Raw genomic sequence first — 18,870 nt, 5'->3', positions numbered from 1 at the left:
TTCTAATGCAAAAATATTTTCGATTTCATCCGGCAAATAAGAAAATTTTTTTTGACATTTTAAGAGTTATTTTATCACTTTTATTCAATGCTATAAATATTCAGTCAAGACAACTAAAAATTAAGCTGTCAAACTTTTATTAGCTGCCGACATTTTCAAACAAAAGATACTAAATAAATAGTAAACAAAACATAATCAGTTCTGTAACTTAATATTTTTTTTATAAATATTGCCCATAAATAAAAATATTACAAGTCCATGATTTAATTTACTTTTGTCCTTGCAAATTTTCAGAACTAAAATTTTTCGAAGTTCAAGAATTAATCTAGTTTGGTTTGCCCGTAATGCAATTGTTTTTGAAAAGAACAGGTCGAAAACAGCTTAAAATTTTTATAAAAGATCATACACAGATCAAATAGTCTAATCAGACTAAAATCAGATTAAATTTTTCGGTCCGGGAATAGAAACTGATTAAATAGATCTTGCAATATCTATGTAAAATATTTATATTTGGGTAAAATTATCGAAACTTGTTTTTTTTTTTTTCAAATAAAATTTTTTATAAATAATATCAAAACTAACTCCCCCTTCTTCAACGTCGGAGTTAATTTCACTCCGACGGGATTAAGTAAAAAGTAATATGCTCGGCATTGATCCTGGGAATTTTCGCTCCGTACACTGATAGAAGGATTTCTTAGTATTAAAAAAGATTTGTTAATATTTAACAAATCATTTCTTAAACATCATTTTTTTGTATATAATAAATATTTCTTAGTATTTAATAAACGATTTCTTTCCATTTAAAAAATGATTTATTAGTATTTAATGAATCACTTTTTACCATTTAATGAATCACTTTTTAATAATTAATAAATGAATATTTTATATTTAATATATTTTTTATTATTTGAACAAATTTTTTTTTTTATATTTAAGAAATTATCTATTAACTTATTTATTAAAATTTAATTCATAAAACCACAGTTCAAGAATATATATCTATATATGTTTTTGCATGCAGCTACACACATTCATTAATATTTATATTTATAAACAAAAATAACTAAAACAACCATCGTATAAAATTTTCTGTTCTTTTAATTTCAAAATACAATTTCATAATAATTAACACTATAACTAGAATAAACAAATTAAAATTTCTTATATTAAACTACGCTGAGAAATAACATAAAATCCATTTGATAGTACATGTGTTTTTAATGGTTTTATATTTGATTAAAATTGAACTGAATAAAATTAACAAGGCTTCCATATTTTTATATTTATAATATGGATGACAATTTACAAAACACTTCTGATATAAATATTATTTAAATATATGAGAGCTTCAGTTGTAGGTTACGTTTAACCAACAATGCAAGCTAGAACGGAGTAAACAATATGGCGTCACAATCACACACACATATAGCTCTTTTAATACGTGTACAGCACTACAGGCTCGTGTGTAGCCCTCTACCGACAAATTCGTCTAAGAAATATTTATTAAATATTAACAAGCCTTGTTTGGTGCTAACAAATATTTCTTTTATGTTAATAAGACTTTGTTAGCATTAAAAATATTTCTTAATAATAAAGAAGTTACTTATTTCATTATAATAAATATTGTTAATAATTACTAAATATTTGTTAAATCCAAAAAAGTTCAGTTGAGAAAAACTTAATAAATCAATTTATTACTCCTAAACAAATTCTTCTATCAGTGTATAAATATCGATCTGGCAAATAATAAATAAATGTATGGGCGCAACATTGCATGCCATATATGAAAAATAGTAAATAACCATGAATTTCAAGTCCCTCAAGGATTTTGAAATACTAATGCACCTGAAAATATTTTACTTGACTTAGATTGAAGAAATCATTTACCACAACATTGATTCAAATTTCGTTTTTTTTTTTTAATTTTTTTATTCATTAGGTAACAAGTATTAAATTTATTACATTTTTATAATTTAACAATAGATGTAATTTATAATTAAATTATATAATGTGCTCATCACTAATGAATAGATAAGTTAATTCAAAAAATTCATATATATTTATATTACGGTGACTTAAAATAACTCGATCTTTGTGTTTTTACTCTCACCCTTCTACAAGTTATTAGGGTATGGTGCAAAAAACAAAAATTTTCTCCAAGTTTCAACTTCGAAAACTTCGAAATTTTTACGAATCTCCATAAAAATCATGTTTTTAGATGAAATTATTAAGAGATGATTTATTTTATATGTACACGGAGAGAGAATTATGGTAACAGTTATATTATATTATGAGAATGGTTCCCGTAATGCATGGTAACCGGTTTTTTTCAAATGTTGATTATAGGAACGGCACCCTAATATATTATTGTAATTCTTCCTATAAATATGGGTATAGTTCCCGTATGGTATCGGAATAGTTCCTATGGAATCATGTTAATCATTGCCATAACATTATGGTAGTTGTTACCATAATATTTATAAATTATAATAAATTTTTTTTTGTAATAAGCGTTTTTTTTGTATACTTAAAATTTTATAATATACAAAAAAAACGCTTCTTACAAAAAAAAAAAAAAATTATTATAATTTCTAAATATTATGGGAATTATTACCATGATATTATGGTAACCATTTCCATACTATTATGGTAACTATTCCCATAATATTATGGTAATCGTTACCATAATATTATGGTAACGGTTACCATAATATCACGGTAATAATTTCCAGACATTATGGGAATGATTACCATAATATTATAGTAAACATTACCATAATATTATGGTTATGTTTACAATAATATTATAGGAATAGTAACCATAACAGATAGGGCTTATTCCCATGTACCCTTAGAAACCATAACATTGTGGTCATAAGATTGGTTACTATTTGCTTATGGGAACTATTCCTATGAGTATGGTAATCATTACCATGATTCTTTCACATGCGATATGGAAACTGTTACCATAATGATAGGAATTGTTCCCATACTTATAGAAACTTTTCCCAGAAAGTATGGGTCTATATCCCATAATCCCAAGTGATCATTACCATAACAGTATGGGATATTTCATTAACGTACTAGGAACAGTTACCATAATTTTCTCTCCGTGTAGTAATTTTTGCTATTTCAAATTCAAAATTTGAGAAAACGAAACACTAAAATTGAATATTTTTTAGATTATGAAAAATTTTTAGCAATTTCTATAAAATTAAAAATTTTAGCTCAAATATAGTGAAATTTTTTTTTTCACCATGCTCAAGCTTTTTAAGGGCAAAAGGGAAAAATTCTTTTTTTTTGCCACACTAATATGTAGGAGAAGAGGGACAAAATGGGCCCCTTGCGAAAAAAGGCTCATGTCCTCAGTGATCTTTACTTGTTTTTTGCTTCGTTCTAGCGAGTTACCATTTTCTTGGTCTTAATTTGTCGCGTTCATTAAAAATTAAAAATCTCTAAATTCGGGACAAAATGGGCCTCCCAAAAAATCGTATCGACACATGATTTGTTTTGACGCTTTTACGTTTTCGATTTTCGAGTCCTCTGCCATGTATTCGTAAGCAATATGCTCCAAAAATAAGAAATTCGAATTTGGGGCAAAATGGGCCCTCTAAAAAATTTACTTAAATTCGACTTTTATTTTATTTCATCTTAATCCTTTGTTACACATCAAGAGAGAAAAGTAGGATATTTCAAATCGAGTGTATAATTACCTATCCCAGTCGAAGGCAAGAGCCGCAAACACTCAGATTGGAATTTCCTTCTTTCTTCCGCGATATGTAAACGATTTTTCATCAGACCTGCACTTGAAAGTATAAATTTTTGGCTCTGTTTATGGGAAGAATCGCACTTGTGCTAATTTTTACCACTTGTTTTCTTATAAATGAAGAGAGAACGACTTTCGTCTCTCTAAACAGGACAGGAATTTAAACTTTCGGAGCAGGTATGTTAAAAACGCTAATTAATGAATTTTTCTAAAATAATGATTATTCACGCTTAATAATTTTTAACTTTTGAATACTGATACATTGAACGAACTATGGCATAAGCTTGGATAGCTCAACTGAAAGAGCACTCAGCGTGCCGTTGACATGTTCCCGGATAAAGTTCTAGAGTATATTTAAGCTCTAAAAAATAAAAATTAATTTTCAAATTCAAGTTCAGAAAATTTTTCTACTTAAACATGTTGAAAGCAAATCACAATCTCAAACTCTTTGCAAGAGTTTCTTGTTTATGAATCATTTAAACTGAACAAAAATTTTAGGTGGCTTATTTTGCCCTTAAATATTTCGAGGCATCAAAAATTTTAGGGACCCATATTACCCCCCCCCCCTTTTTCCCTGCATATCTTTTTATGTATTTATAAACGTTTTAAAATCACGGGTCAAAGAACAGTTCGGACAAAAATTACGTTGGTTTTATTCCATCAAAATAATAAGAATGTTTTAATTCTATGTCAATGGACGATCAATAATTTTCAAGCTTTATATATTTTACTCAAATGCCATTATTTTAACGACACACAATATTCATCAATAAATACGGAAGTCAAACAACACAACATGCAATGTTTAATTACTCAGTTCATGGCCAGAAAATGGAATTACAACTTTGTAAATTAATAGAATGAAAACCTAAAATTATTTATTTAATTTCATAGTCAAAAGCTAAATAATTTTGAACGAAAGAAAAATTTGTAAGCTTTGTAATTTGCTAATATCGAATACTCAGAGAATCTCTCCACTAATTTATTGTGAAAATCGGATTCAGAATGTTAGATCACTGAAACTCAAAACTTCGACTTAACTATGTGAGGAACCCTGTTTATAAAGCGTCTCTGATAAGTATTTCAAATATCCGTTAATTACTTAAGTGACATTGAGTAAAATCAATGAATATTATAGTCTCACAAAAGTCACGCAATATTACAACAGTACGAATAAAATTAAACCCGTGTTTCAGTAACGGCAGTTTGTTTATTGATCAATGTTAATTGTCGCCGTAGTTTAATTCGTCTAATTTCTAATTTTTCTAAGCGTTTGTCAGATAATTCCGTTAATTTTTTGAATACTATTTCGAAAATAAAAACAGTGATTGTCCACATTAAGCTTAATGCACTGAAAAGATAAACTATTCGAAAATCTTCAAACTCCAATTGACCGAATCCATCTTTATATGATTCGATTCTCGCAGCTAATTTCCTTTTTCTTGTTATTTCTCTATAACGTTGAAAGCGTTCAGCGTAATCAATGTGACCGGTTTCGAAAAGATTTATTGCTGCCTTATCGATTTTGTTTTTCAGACTCCAATGTTTACGACTCATAAACACATTGTACGATTTGAATAATAAGTCTCTCGATATGTATAAATCGTTATTTAATGCAGAATCACGCAAATTGTGAGCAAATATACAAGCAGCTAAAGAATCTCTCGTAACTGACGGAGTACCACTCATTCCAATTTGATTATTCTCTACTGGATCTGAAAATTCTCTCGTAATAAAATGGTAGCATCGATGATGATGATACATATATTCCCCATACAAATATTCCTTATCAGAATTACTCGACCATATTTGTGTGTCGGCTATAAAATCGCGGATTCTACTGTCGAAGACAACTTGATACTGTTTTGAATATAAATCATTTAAATTTTCAACCCTCCGGTAAGTTGGTTTTGCCAATAAAGCCATAAGTTGACCCTCTAATGCCGGATTAAACATCAACATAAACAAAGATGCGGATAAAAATGTAATACGGATGAATAAACGTTTTATGGGTGTTGTCATCCCCATATTCAATACCAACAATAAGATATCAAAAGAGGTTTCGATGAAATTGGACTTATTATTGACTAAAATAAGTATAAAAATACTAATTAGAATAATAATCGATAGTATCATAGTTTGATAACTAAACATAAGGCCGACAATTTGGTCAAGGATTGGAATAGAGCGCGAGTTTGTTACTATCGTGAAGCCTTCTCCCGAGTATAGAGGAATAATATCGAGATATTCGTAATAAAGGAGATCGAGTGGCTTTAAATCTATCCAAACATCGTAAGTTCTATTAATGAATAATTTCTTAGTACGATCGGAATGTCGATCATCTGTGAAGATATAGTACTGCATCACAGGCGTAACATTTAACATTGAAAATATGTTTTCAAAAATGAAATATGGATTTCCGGCTTGACCACTGAATGCTTTAAGCGTAAATTCATTTGATGAAGTATCTTCTATTGAAGTACGTGCATAACCATTTACTGGATAACCGTCCAGAATTCGGGTTTTGTCAAAATGATAACTTCGACACGATTCCGAATCTGTAAAAAAAATTCAACATTTAATAATAAAATGATATTAAACTGAATGCAGAACCCTACCGTTTTTGAATGTCTGCCTATACAATGTCCATCGATTACCACTCGTTTTGTTCTTAACTCTAGTCCACGGTTTCGGCGCTCTATCAGTGTAGGGGTTAAATGCATACACCATTGTAGTATTGCTGATTTGATCTCGACAAACGTAAAATGATCCTAGGGCTTCAATATCCCATACCATTCTCAGTACTTTCATTGCCTTTCCACAATCTTCACCAACAACGAAAACCAATGACTTGACGCTCCAAATAATCGACGTCTTTATTTCGTGAAGAAGAGCTTTAAGTTTTCTATCAGACTCTGCTGATACAATATACGAGGGATAATTCGGATAGTACCACCTCATCACAGTTGACTTAAAATCATCATCGATTGTTACAATGGACGCGTTGACCACTTCGTTTATTGAAATTTCGAACATGATATCAATCAAGTCAACAGTTATTACCGCAGGGTTCAATTTATCAGAAAAGCACAGCTCTAGTAGTTGTTTCTGTTGAAAAATCGGACAGTAATTACATAATTAAACAAATCAATCATTGATATATATATATATATATATATATATTAGGGTAGCCCCAAAAAACCGACTATTTTTTTTTTCGATTTTGCATGAAAATTTGTTGGTTTACGATGTTTTAAGAAGCCTCTCCAAAAATCGACGATAAAAAATTTTTAAGAGGTCGCTCACGAATTTTGAAAATATCAACAATGATTGAAATTCGAATTTTTAATTTCTAAATTCTTTCTTTCTTGTGGTAGCAATAGTTCATACTTGTAAATTGATGACTATGCTAAAAATTTCAGCCCACAATTTAAATATTTAAACGGCGATCAAGAATTTTGAATATTAACTGATTATTCATAACTAATAGTTTGAACTAGTTGTATTTTTTTATGACTTAATTGTTGTCATTTCAATAAAATATAACTTTTTGCATAACCAAAAATATAAAGGGCAGTCTCCAACAATAAAATTTGGTAAGTTTTGAATAAGCGAGAAAACCTAAAAATTGAATTAAAAAATAAAAAAGTATGTAAATAACTCATTATTCCTATTTCTCGGGTTATATTTTCATTCATTGTGATACAAATTGATGGTGAAAAAATCGAGAAGCTTTATTATCAATATTCAAGGGTCGCTCAAAAACATTCAAAAGACCGCACTCGTGAAACATTCAAAATTCTTGAGCGAGGTTTAAATATTTAAATTTTGGGCTTATATTTTCAGCGTAGTCATGACTTCACAAATATAAACTATTGCTGCCACGAGAAAGAAAAAATTTGAAATAAAAATTCAAGTTTCGATAATTTTTGATATTTTCAAAATTCGCGAGCGACCTCTTGAAAATGGTTTATCGAGCTGATTTTTGGAGAGGCTTTTTAAAACATCGTCAACCAACAAATTTTCATAAGAAACTCGAAAAAAAAAAATAGTCGGTTTTTTTGCGCCACCCTTATATATGTATGTATAAAATATAAATTACCGTTTCATTGTGAAAAATTTCCAAATCAATTGGTTCTGCATCACTTTTGTCAATATTATCATGCACAATGAAATTGACAAGCAAACACAAAATAACAATTTTATTCCACATTTTTATCACAATTTTAATGAAATTAAAATCTTAAATTATGAAACGTTTAAAAATTCACAAATAAGCATAATTTATTATTAATTGATTGCTTTAATTTTGAATAAATCGCGTAACGAAATCAATCACTGCACAGAAAAAAAAGATATCTTGGAACAAGAAAAACTTTGAATTCGAAAATGAAAACGAAAATTTTCTTGGCAGAATAAATTTTTTCTTTTCCAGAAAAATTTTCTCTTCGCTCAGTAAAGCTTTTTTATGCTCCAATAAAATTTTCGGCTTCAATTCATAATGCAAAAAATTTTTTAGGATAAGTGAAAATTTCTCAAGCCAAGAGAGTTTTTTTTCGGTGTGAATGCTCGAATAGCATTCTTGTACCTGAAGATCAGAACGTTTTTCGCGTAACGAAAGAAAAAAAATCTGGGCGTCGGTTGACCCTGCGGGCCAGCCCCAAAACTTCCCGCTGTTTTCGACCTCAAAGAGCTCGAAAACATTAGTGCAGATATATTTTCGAGCTCTTCGAGCTCGAAAATGCTATCACATGCAATTGTTTTTTTACGATCTTTTCACGCTCTAACAAGTTACCTGTTATGCTGAAGTTTGAAAATTTAAGAATCGAAAATCATCAATGAAGCGGTTTTTAAAATTTAGTTCCTGATTTTGTTCAGTAAAATAAGTGTATTGAGGCAGAAATCTATGTCAGGGATCAAAATCAAGACTTAAATAAGTTTTGACTCATGTAAGAAACAATAAAATATGAAATATCCGATAAAAATATTAAAAACTACGTTTTATCGATTTTTTTGTTGATAATATGATTTGAACTAAAAACCAAGTTCGATGACATTATATGATCAAAAGAAACCATAAAAAAGATGAGTTGGTATGATATCAGACACATTTTAGTACGTTATATTATGATTTATCCGGAAAAAATAACATAAAATGTTATTTTTTTAACTTTTCAACGCCGATATCTTTTGAGCTAATCAATCGATTTTGATAGTTGACGTGGGAATCGGCACGTTTTATTGAATTCTAGAGCTGATTAAAATTTGAAATCGATCGCGTCAGTCGTTTCGAAAATATTTAGAAAAAACCGTTTTTCACCATTTCTTTCTCCCGCGATAACTCTCGAACGAATTATCCGATTTTGATGTTTGAGGTGGCAATCGACGCGTTTTATTGAATACTAGAGCTGATTAGATTTTGAAGTCGATCGTATACGTCATTTTTGAGAAATCAATAAAAAACTAAAAAAAAAATTTTTTTTTTTTTCGTAATTCGCAAATATTTTCGAGTCTATTCGATCAAATAATCTGAAATTTTCAGGAAAGTTGATGGCCAACAAGCTCTTTCAATTGCCACCTCAACCGTCCAAATCGATTCATTAGTTCAAAAGTTACAAAGAGTTTACACACACACACACACACACACACACACACTCGGACATCATTCTGAAAATAGTCAGAATAGCTTCCTAGAACCTCAAAACGTCGACATCTGATGAAAACTCGATTTTCGAAAATCGGGGTGAAAACAATAACTTCCCGAAATTTTTGAAAATCGTCGATTTTCTTAGCGGGAAGTTAAAAAAATGGGAAAGTAAAAAATCTACTTGATGACTAGAATACTGAGATATTTCGTATATAGATGCTGTAATGTCGCCCGAAAGTCTAAGGCCACCCCAAGCCGGGTTACATAAATTTTAAAATCGTGGCTGCGCGAAAAATGTTCCGATCTTTAGGTACATATAATATTCGTGTCCATCCACTTCAATTTACTGCTCATAACTGACAACTCAATAGTATCATTTGCGGAAATATCCACTTCATTAGTTGAAGAGGATACGTGTCCATACGTGAGGATCTCTTCGATTTTTTGAGCGTGCCAATGAGTCCTCGAGAAGTATATGACGCATGTTATTAAACGTATAATGCATTACCATCACACTCATATACTTATTATAGAAAAAAAATATATATTCAATTTTCAGATAAATAATTTAAAGATTTATTTTTTCCCAGCATCATTAATCATAAAAATTACCTGAAAAAAATATTTGCCTAGAACTGATGGGTTCTACTGAATTCGAAAATATCCACCACATGCCCATTAGTTATAAAATTTTTTCCTCTCAAATATATGTATATATTTTTTTTGCATTGTTTAAAGTTGATTGTTACTGAAAGCCACTTTCATTTATTAGTAAACTATTGATTTACAGAAGTATAGAGACTGCGACATGACGGCACCATTTAAGCGAATAATTATTTGTTGTGGCTTTTATAATACCGGTTACAATATTTTTTTGTTTTTACAAAAATTTATCATTATTCCTCGATAGTAAAAAAAAAAGTTTATTAAGAAAGAAAGAAACTGATTGATAACAGATTTTTGAACTTCAGTGGTTAAAAAACTGCGTCAAATATTACCTTGGACGTCAAAATTCGTTGATTATTTCAAAAGACATTGGTAATTAAAAATAAAAAAAACTAATGATTTACTTTATTTTTCCCGAATAACTCATAATATTGTAATATAAATGAATACAACATTACAATATTATTTATCAGATGTTTCAAAATTTTTTTTTAATTTTAGAAGCCAAAAAAGTGCATCAAATGCCTTTTTGAACGTCAAAATTGCTTCATTATTTCCAAAGATATTTCTGGTATAAATTAAAAAAATCGGTCTGTCGGTTGACCCTGTGGGCCAGCCCCAAAACTTCCCGCCCATTTCGAGCTCCTTGAACTCGAAAAATTATTGTGAATACATTTTCGAGCTCAAGGAGCTCGAAAATACTTTTGTATGCCTTTGTTTTCGAAAAATAACGTTTTTTACCATTTTTTCTACAACGATATCTCTCGAACGAATAAACCGATTAAGACGTTTAAGGTGGCAATCGACGCGTTTTATTGAGTTCTACAACTGATTACATTTTGAAATTGATTTATCGAGTCGTTTTTGAGAAATTTCCAAAATACTAAAAAAAATTTTTTTTTTTTTTCAATTCTTTCGTTAACGGTTTCTTTTGAACGAATGAACTGATTTTTATTGTCGAGGCGGCATTCGACGCGGCGTACAAAGTTTGAGAGCTGATTAGATTTTGGAATCAATTCATCGAGCGAATTAAAAGTTATTCGAAAAGAACATTTTTGAAATATCTCTAAACGTACCCTCCCGATTAAACTCAAATTTTCAGTGTTTATAGTAAATAACGAGCCGCGTCGTATGACACCTCGAAAATCAAAATCGGTCCATCCGTTCAAAAGTTACAGAATATTTACCTACGAACGTACATACACTCGGACATCATCTTGAATTTAGTCAGAATATCTTCCTAGAATTTCAAAACGTCAAGATCTCTTAGAAATTCGATTTTCGAAAATCGGACTGAAACCAATAACTTCCCGAATTTTTGAAAACTTGCAATTTTCTTGGCGGGAAGTTAAAAAGAACGATTTACTTTATTTGTTTCGTTTATTACTTGAATTTTCGCAATGAAAGGTGATGAATGAAAAAATAACAAGAATTTATTTAATACTCTGAAAAAATTAATATAATTTTTATTTTTTATTCATACAATATTTAAATACACTTGTATAATTGACATTGTAAAATATTTTATAAAAAATAAAAAATTGACGGCTTCTACTTATATTTAATGAGGTAATTGAATCTCTGAGTGAGGTTATGTATTTATTAAAGAAAATTCTTCTTGATCAGCATTCAAATTTTTTTTCTTCTTCAACAGTTTCGTCTTTTGAAACCACTGTAACTTCTTGCGGAGTTTTAGTTTTAGGTTTTTCAAGTTCTTTTTCGGTTTTCAGAACAGCGTTTATTCTTGATCGGAAAAGGAAGTGCAATACAATCCAGCAGATGGAAATTTTTAGCAAAAGAGTGTCTCTGTTTTCACAAGGATCGAGGGAAAAAATTTTTATGAATTCCTTAGATGTTCTGAAGTCTTGTAAGAAATACATAAAGTGCTCGAACATGTCCTGATTGTAAAGTAAATTGCATTGGAGACTGCGGATAAATTCAGACCAGAGTAAGTATGCGATGGTGAAGAAAACAGGAATATTTAATCCCCAGCGAGATCGAAAATCGAATCCGTGGAAGAAACGCAAAATTATACTGTTCGCTGTAAATAAAATAATAATTTCTTTTATGTACACTGAGACAAATTCATTCGCCAGGAATAAAAGCACGTATTAGAATTTTTCTAAAACATTACTACATATTAATAAATTTTAATTACATATAAGTATGACTTTTATTTTATAATAATAAATTCAATTGCAGAAAAATAAATGAGAGTTTTATCAAAAATAAAATTTCATTAGCATTTAATAAAATTTTATTAGTATTCAATGAAATTCAATTAGTATTTAATAAAATTTTATTGGATACAAATATGTGTTTACTAAAATCACCGCAACCTTTGCTCTATGACGGCCATCTTTATTTTGTATGAAAGGGTCAAATTTGACTGCTGTTAATTTAAAAAAAACAAAAAAAAAAAAAACGTTTGTAAAATACGAACGAGACGTTTAATAATGAAAAATTTTCAATAAAAATAATGTTTTCTTCGATATGATTTGTGTGTTTATTATTTTTTCATGAATTTAACCTAACTTCAAAAAATTGAAAATGTTGTTTGATGAACTATACTGGAATTAATTTATAAACTTATAAAAACTGAAGCATTTATTGAAAAATTAAAGTTATTTTATAATTTATGTGATTTAAAAAAAATATCCACGTATTATAAATCACCCGAAGTTTAAAATTTAAGATTCTAACCTATTTAATACTTTTTACTTCAAATTTAAAAATAACTTTTAATATTTCGATATTATTTACTGCTAATAAATAAATTTATCTGTAAAAAAATATTTCAATTTCAATTCATCTATGAAATACAACAAATTTTTATATTTCACATATTCATTTGTTAATTATTTACAATATTAATTCATTTAGTATATCAATAAACACGTAGTCATGTTAATAAACACATATTAAGGAGGTTCGACCAACACTAGTGAGTCAGTGTTTGAATTTTTTTGTTTGCTAAATTCTTCTAATACTTATAAAAATTCATTATTTTAATTAATAATAACATAACTAATTCATAAATTAATATTTATTACTTATTCCATTAAAGAAAGTAATGAAATGACTTGGTTATTTTTGACTCATGTGATTTAATAAAAAGATTTGGTAACAGCGCGTTCTAACTTCTTGCACATCAATATTCAAATTAAAGCGGGAAAAATTTATTTCTAATCTCGTTTCTATTATTAATGTATTTCTGTCTTTGTTTTTTCTCTCAGCTGCTCCCGCGACGTTGCCAAACCCTCAATAATTTGTATCTCTGTCGACGAACGAAATTAAATAATAAAGTTTAACTTGAATTATTTAAATAATTACAACGGTAACACTATATTGTTAAAATATTATCATAGTCCACAAATATTCAAGCTTATGGCATATGGTCTTTTATTTCTTAAACTTGGGAGGTTAATAATGAAAATAATCGAACAAGTCATGACGGGAGCTTGTCTGCCATAAGAGCCTGTGTATAAGAACTTTAAAAACGTCATTTTAAAATTTTTTTTTCTAAAAAACTAGAGGGTGAATCATATTCAAATTTTAAGAATACATAGATAAAGTACTTCTTTACATATATACTAACTATCAAATTTTAAAGTTGGAAATCCTTTTTACACTATCGGTCGAACCTCCTTTAATACTAATAAAATTTGAAACGGGACTTTAATGAAATTTTTATTCGTATTTAGTAAGCTTTTCATTTGCGCATGACCATAATACGTGTTTTGCTAAATATAAATGAATTTTATTATTATGTAATAAAAATGTCTCTCAGTGTATTTATTTTGAAAAATGAATAAATTAGACTGTAAAAAATTAACGGAGTGGATGATATATTATGAATTGAAGTAAAATCCGGACTCATTCCCGATTTTTCAGTGTAATTAATTAATTAATTGATTGAAGTACTTACGTTTCATATTTACGATAACAGATAAAATTACTTGGAATGACACGATCAAAATTGGAAGACGTAAACCTGTGACAATGGTAATTGAATCCATATCACGAGAAGAAGGCTTTAAAGTTATATTATAATCCCTGAATGCAGGTCCAGCCATTGTGAAAAGTTCTGTTATGCTATAACGCTGTCTTGCGAGTATTGTAAATGAACTTGCAATGAAAACAATTATTTTCCAAAGTGATACCCATGCGAAAATTGAATCTTTCACGGGTTTCAATTTTTCACGAGCTTTCACAATAGGGGAGAGATTACCTGAAAAATAAAAAAATCAAGTATCAACTTCCGAAGACTTTCGCAAAATTCTAAGGCTATTAAAAATTTCAGAAAATTTTAAAATTGTCTACAATGCTCCATATTTTTTCTTAAATTTTCTGAGAAATTAAAAAATTCTAAGACTGCCCAGAAAATTCAAGGAAAATTTTTTTAATGTACTAAATGTTCTAGAAACTTCTAAGAACATCCAAAACAATTAAGAAAATTTTTCATAGGTCTTAAATATTACAGAAATTTGTAGAAACTTTCTATAAAGATTTACATAATTTAAAAACTGACTGACAATCGATGAATTTTAAAAATTTCTGATTCCCAAAACTAGTGAAAAAATTTATAAATCGTTTAAAATAGTCCCTAAAAATTCAGTCTTAAAATAAACTTTCTAGAAAATTTTTTAAGTTTTGAAACTGACTAAAAAAAAATTTCAGAATTGTTTGCAAGCCACGGAGAGAAGAGGATAATAATAATGACCATTCTACATGGTAACCAATCCTATTTTTTCAAGTATAGGAATCATTATTATGTAGCATGGTAATAATTACCATTCTTCTGGTAATATTTACCATACGACATAGTAATCATGCTACTGGTAAATATTACTATATAGCATAGTAATCAAAGCCATGCTAGAATGGTACTGAGTCCCATGCTTAATAGCCTGAAAGCAGTTTCAATATTAAGCACTGCTATATAGTATATACATCCAATATAACATGTACATTAGGGTGGCGCAAAAAAACCGACTATTTTTTTTTTTCGATCTCGCATGAAAATGTGTTGGCTTACGATGTTCTAAAAAGCCTCTCCAAAAATCAGCTCGATAAAAATTTTCAATAGGTCGCTCACGAATATAAAAAATATCAAAAATGATTGAAATTCGAATTTTTAATTTCTAAATGTTTCCTTTCTCGTGGCAGCAATAGTTTATATTTATAAAATCATGTCTATGCTAAAAATTTAAGCCCAAAATTTGAATACTTAAACGACACTCAAGAATTTTGAATATTAACTGAAAATATGTGACTAATACTTTGAATTAGTTTTTGTATTTTTTTAAAACTCAATTATTGTCATTTCAGTAAAATATAACTTTTGTATAATAAAAAATATACAGGACAGTCTTAAACAATAAAATTTGGTAAGTTTTGAATAAGCGAGAAAACCTAAAATTGAATAAAAAAATAAAAAAGTATGTAAATAACTTATTATTTATATTTCTCGGGTTATATTTTCATTCATTGTGATGCAAATTGATGGTGAAAAAATCGAGAAGCTTTATTATCAATATTTAAGGGTCGCTCGAAAACGTTCAAAAGACAGCACTCGGAAACATTCAAAATACTTGAGCGAGGTTTAAAAATTTTAATTTTGGGCTTAAATTTTCAAAGTATTCATGATTTTACAAATATAAACTATTGCTGCCATGAAAAAGAAAAAAATTCGAAATAAAAAAGTCGAATTTCGATCATTTTTGATATTTTCAAAATTCGTGAGTGACCTCTTGAAAATTTTTTATCGAGCTGATTTTTGGAGAATCTTCTTAAAACATCGTAAAGCAACAAATTTTCATAAGAGACTCGAAAAAAAAAATACTCGGTTTTTTTGCGCCACCCTACTGTACATATATTAATCTTAATTACTATTTATATCAATAAATATTATTTTAATGAACAATATCAATCATACAAAATTCAAGAATTATTTGACAAAGTATCATTGTCTATTGTATTCTGATTCAAAATGTTGTTCTACCACACGTATCATCACTGCTGCAAACGGAAAAATGTATATTTCAAAGCGCTGGATTTAATATTTTTAATTTAGATAATTGTTAACTTCCTCTACATTAATAATTCATAATTAATAATTTTACTTGCAATAAAATATTAGTTAAATGTATTTTCAATAAATAATTAAATTATTATAATATTTTTCTAATAAAAATAACCCATGTTAAAATATGTTAATCTTAATATCTATTATTTTATTTAAAAATTTTTTAAATCTGTTAAAAATTTATTCATTATTAATTAAATAACCTAATTTTTTAATTATAAAGCCTTATTTTAATATTAACCTTACTACCTTCAATTGGAAGCAGCTTCATCAAAATTGTAATAATTCCAATGTAGCATAGGAATGATTTCAATGTAGCATGGTAATCATTCCCATGCTAGCATAGAAATGATTACCATGCTATGATGGCTAGCGATACCTTGAAACATCGAACAAATTACTATGTCAAATAAATAATACGGCTAAAAAACTTGCGTTACCATGCTACATAATAATAATTACTATGTTACATTGAAGAATATACTATTCACTTCTCTCCGTGTAAAAAATTCTAAAAAAAATTTTGAACTGTTTGCATGATTTCAAAAAGTTCACAAAAACTTACTAGTAAAACTGAATGTAGAATTTGAGACATCTTGCCAAAGTCCACCATGAGTAAAAGCCATCGCCAAGATGACAATCCAGCAATCGCTATCATTAAGATTGATTCCATCAAACGGATTGAACATCGTGAAACACAAGAAAATTCCCAAAATCACAATGTCGGTCACGATCAGCAAGCTTTTCAGTTTGACATCTTTAATTTCGAAAATCGTTGATATCAGATTGTGCAATCCCCACTCGATCACGCACCAAATTATAAACAAAAGGAAGCGACTGAAATCTTGTTCTGGCAAAGTTTCTTGTGCCGAAGATATTTGTGGCAAGATTTCGAAGATCATTAACGCAATTCCAATAGTATGGAAAGTTTCTGGGATAATTACTGACAAAAATTGTCTGGCCGAAGGCTTGTTTTTGGCTCTTCTGGAGCATACGAATGAATTTATTAATTCGGGAAGGGTGTATGCAATAATTAAACACCATATCCACATTATTCTGCTCTTTTTTGTCAGAAAGATATCTACTCTGCCAGTTCGTCTTCCGCGATTGTCCTCTTCAAGGACACAAGCGTGCATGTAATAGTCACTTAGCTCGTTAGTCATTGACAAAAGTGTTCCTTTGGTCGCGACAATGGTGAACATGAATATCGTTGATAGTATCGGGATCAAAACTAACAAAGGTGGGGTGAGAAGAATTAAGAGGACCAGAATTATCATTAAATGTATGAAACTTATTATCCAACTATTCAGTGAGGGCCTGTTTCGAAATATTTTTATGGAGTTTATGTAACCGAATATTTGAGTCCTGTAAATAAATGGAAATATCGTTACTATTTATTCTATTACAAATTAGTTAAAATACTTACCCATATTTACGATTCCTCAGTAGTGGTGATTCTGCTTCGGATTTGGCCGAATTAAACTTAGCAGCCGTCATTTTTATATCTTTTCTGAAAAAAGCAGTTTTTTTTTTTTAATTTTTAGACTTTCTAATCCCCTGCAGAAACTGTCTGATGAAAAAAGTTAGGTAATTTTTTTTTTGGGAAATTTTATGCTCTACAAATCTAAAATTTTAACGTATTGTATTATTTTCAATATTTCTTGAGTTATTTAATAAAAACCAAAACTTTTAGATTCTTCGAACTATTCATTGCATTTTCTGTGTTCAATTTTCACGTCTACTGTATAAAGAAACTGTCTATTGTCATCCCACCGAGAGAATGCACCTCGGGTGTCGTCGGTTTTTACTCCCACCCTAGATGTTTTATATGCTAAATGTTCTCCTACTTTTCTGTGCGCATGCGCAGTTCATAAATGTTTGGTAGTGGGGGCAATTTCCGAGGTTTATTCTCTTACTGGGACTAAATATAGAAAAAAAGTTTAGAGAGTTTTTTTTAGAAAATTTCATAATCCCTACCGTTTTGCATACGTATCGAAAATAATTATTATCAATAATAATTAACCCTAAACCTGTTGATTTCCCTACTGATACAAATCGCGTGGGTCCACAAAAAATTTCATTCCCATTCACCTTCACACGGATTTTTTATATTCTAATTTCGTCGTAAAAATTATAATTTCCAATGCATAATTATTTCGAAACATAACCACATTTCACAAAAAGAATTATAGAAAAATCCGTTTGAAAATGTGATCAAAATATAATTTGCATTTAAATATCAAAATACTAAATAATTTTTACAACATACCTGTAGTTATTTAACTTGACCTATTTATTTATTAATACTTTGTGTATACAATATTTAAAATAGTTGTTTGAAGAAAAATTTTTGAGGAATATTACTGCGTATTACTGCTACGCACTAACACATTAACACCAAGCTGATGAACATGACGAATTGGAAATCTTACCAATGACGTCAATAGCGTCAACACAAACTAACCCAAGCATCGAGCTGTAAAAACAACTGTAGTATAGCTTATGTTTGCTACTTTAGCACGCATGCGTTTTTTCTTATACATTTACTTTAGTGAATGCCATCCTATACGAATAAGTTGGAATGAAAGTGTGTAGGTATTTGAAGCCTCCTTTGTGTTCATTCGTCGAAAAAGTACCGACTACCGTAATTGTACTTTGTTGATGATATAGTAGTTTTCAAATGATTGATTGAAAATAGAAAAG

General features: G+C 29.0%; 1 protein-coding gene across 1 annotated transcript; it reads right to left on the bottom strand.

The window, feature by feature from the left end:
- Positions 1 to 11,519: 11,519 nt before the first annotated feature.
- Positions 11,520 to 18,650, bottom strand: LOC103574512 (uncharacterized). Its single transcript, XM_008553973.3, has 5 exons — positions 18,437 to 18,650; positions 17,594 to 17,677; positions 16,733 to 17,532; positions 14,008 to 14,310; positions 11,520 to 12,120 (listed from the first exon to the last, which is right to left on the bottom strand). Exons 2-5 carry the CDS (start codon positions 17,662 to 17,664, stop codon positions 11,702 to 11,704), a joined length of 1,593 nt encoding a protein of 530 aa, XP_008552195.1. The 5' UTR covers positions 17,665 to 17,677; positions 18,437 to 18,650; the 3' UTR covers positions 11,520 to 11,701.
- Positions 18,651 to 18,870: the final 220 nt, after the last annotated feature.

Source organism: Microplitis demolitor, chromosome 8 (genome assembly GCF_026212275.2).
Source record: "Microplitis demolitor isolate Queensland-Clemson2020A chromosome 8, iyMicDemo2.1a, whole genome shotgun sequence".
Taxonomy (NCBI): Eukaryota; Metazoa; Arthropoda; class Insecta; order Hymenoptera; family Braconidae; genus Microplitis; species Microplitis demolitor.
Note: the sequence above shows the minus strand (reverse complement) of the source record. Positions and strands in the feature narration are given on the sequence as shown.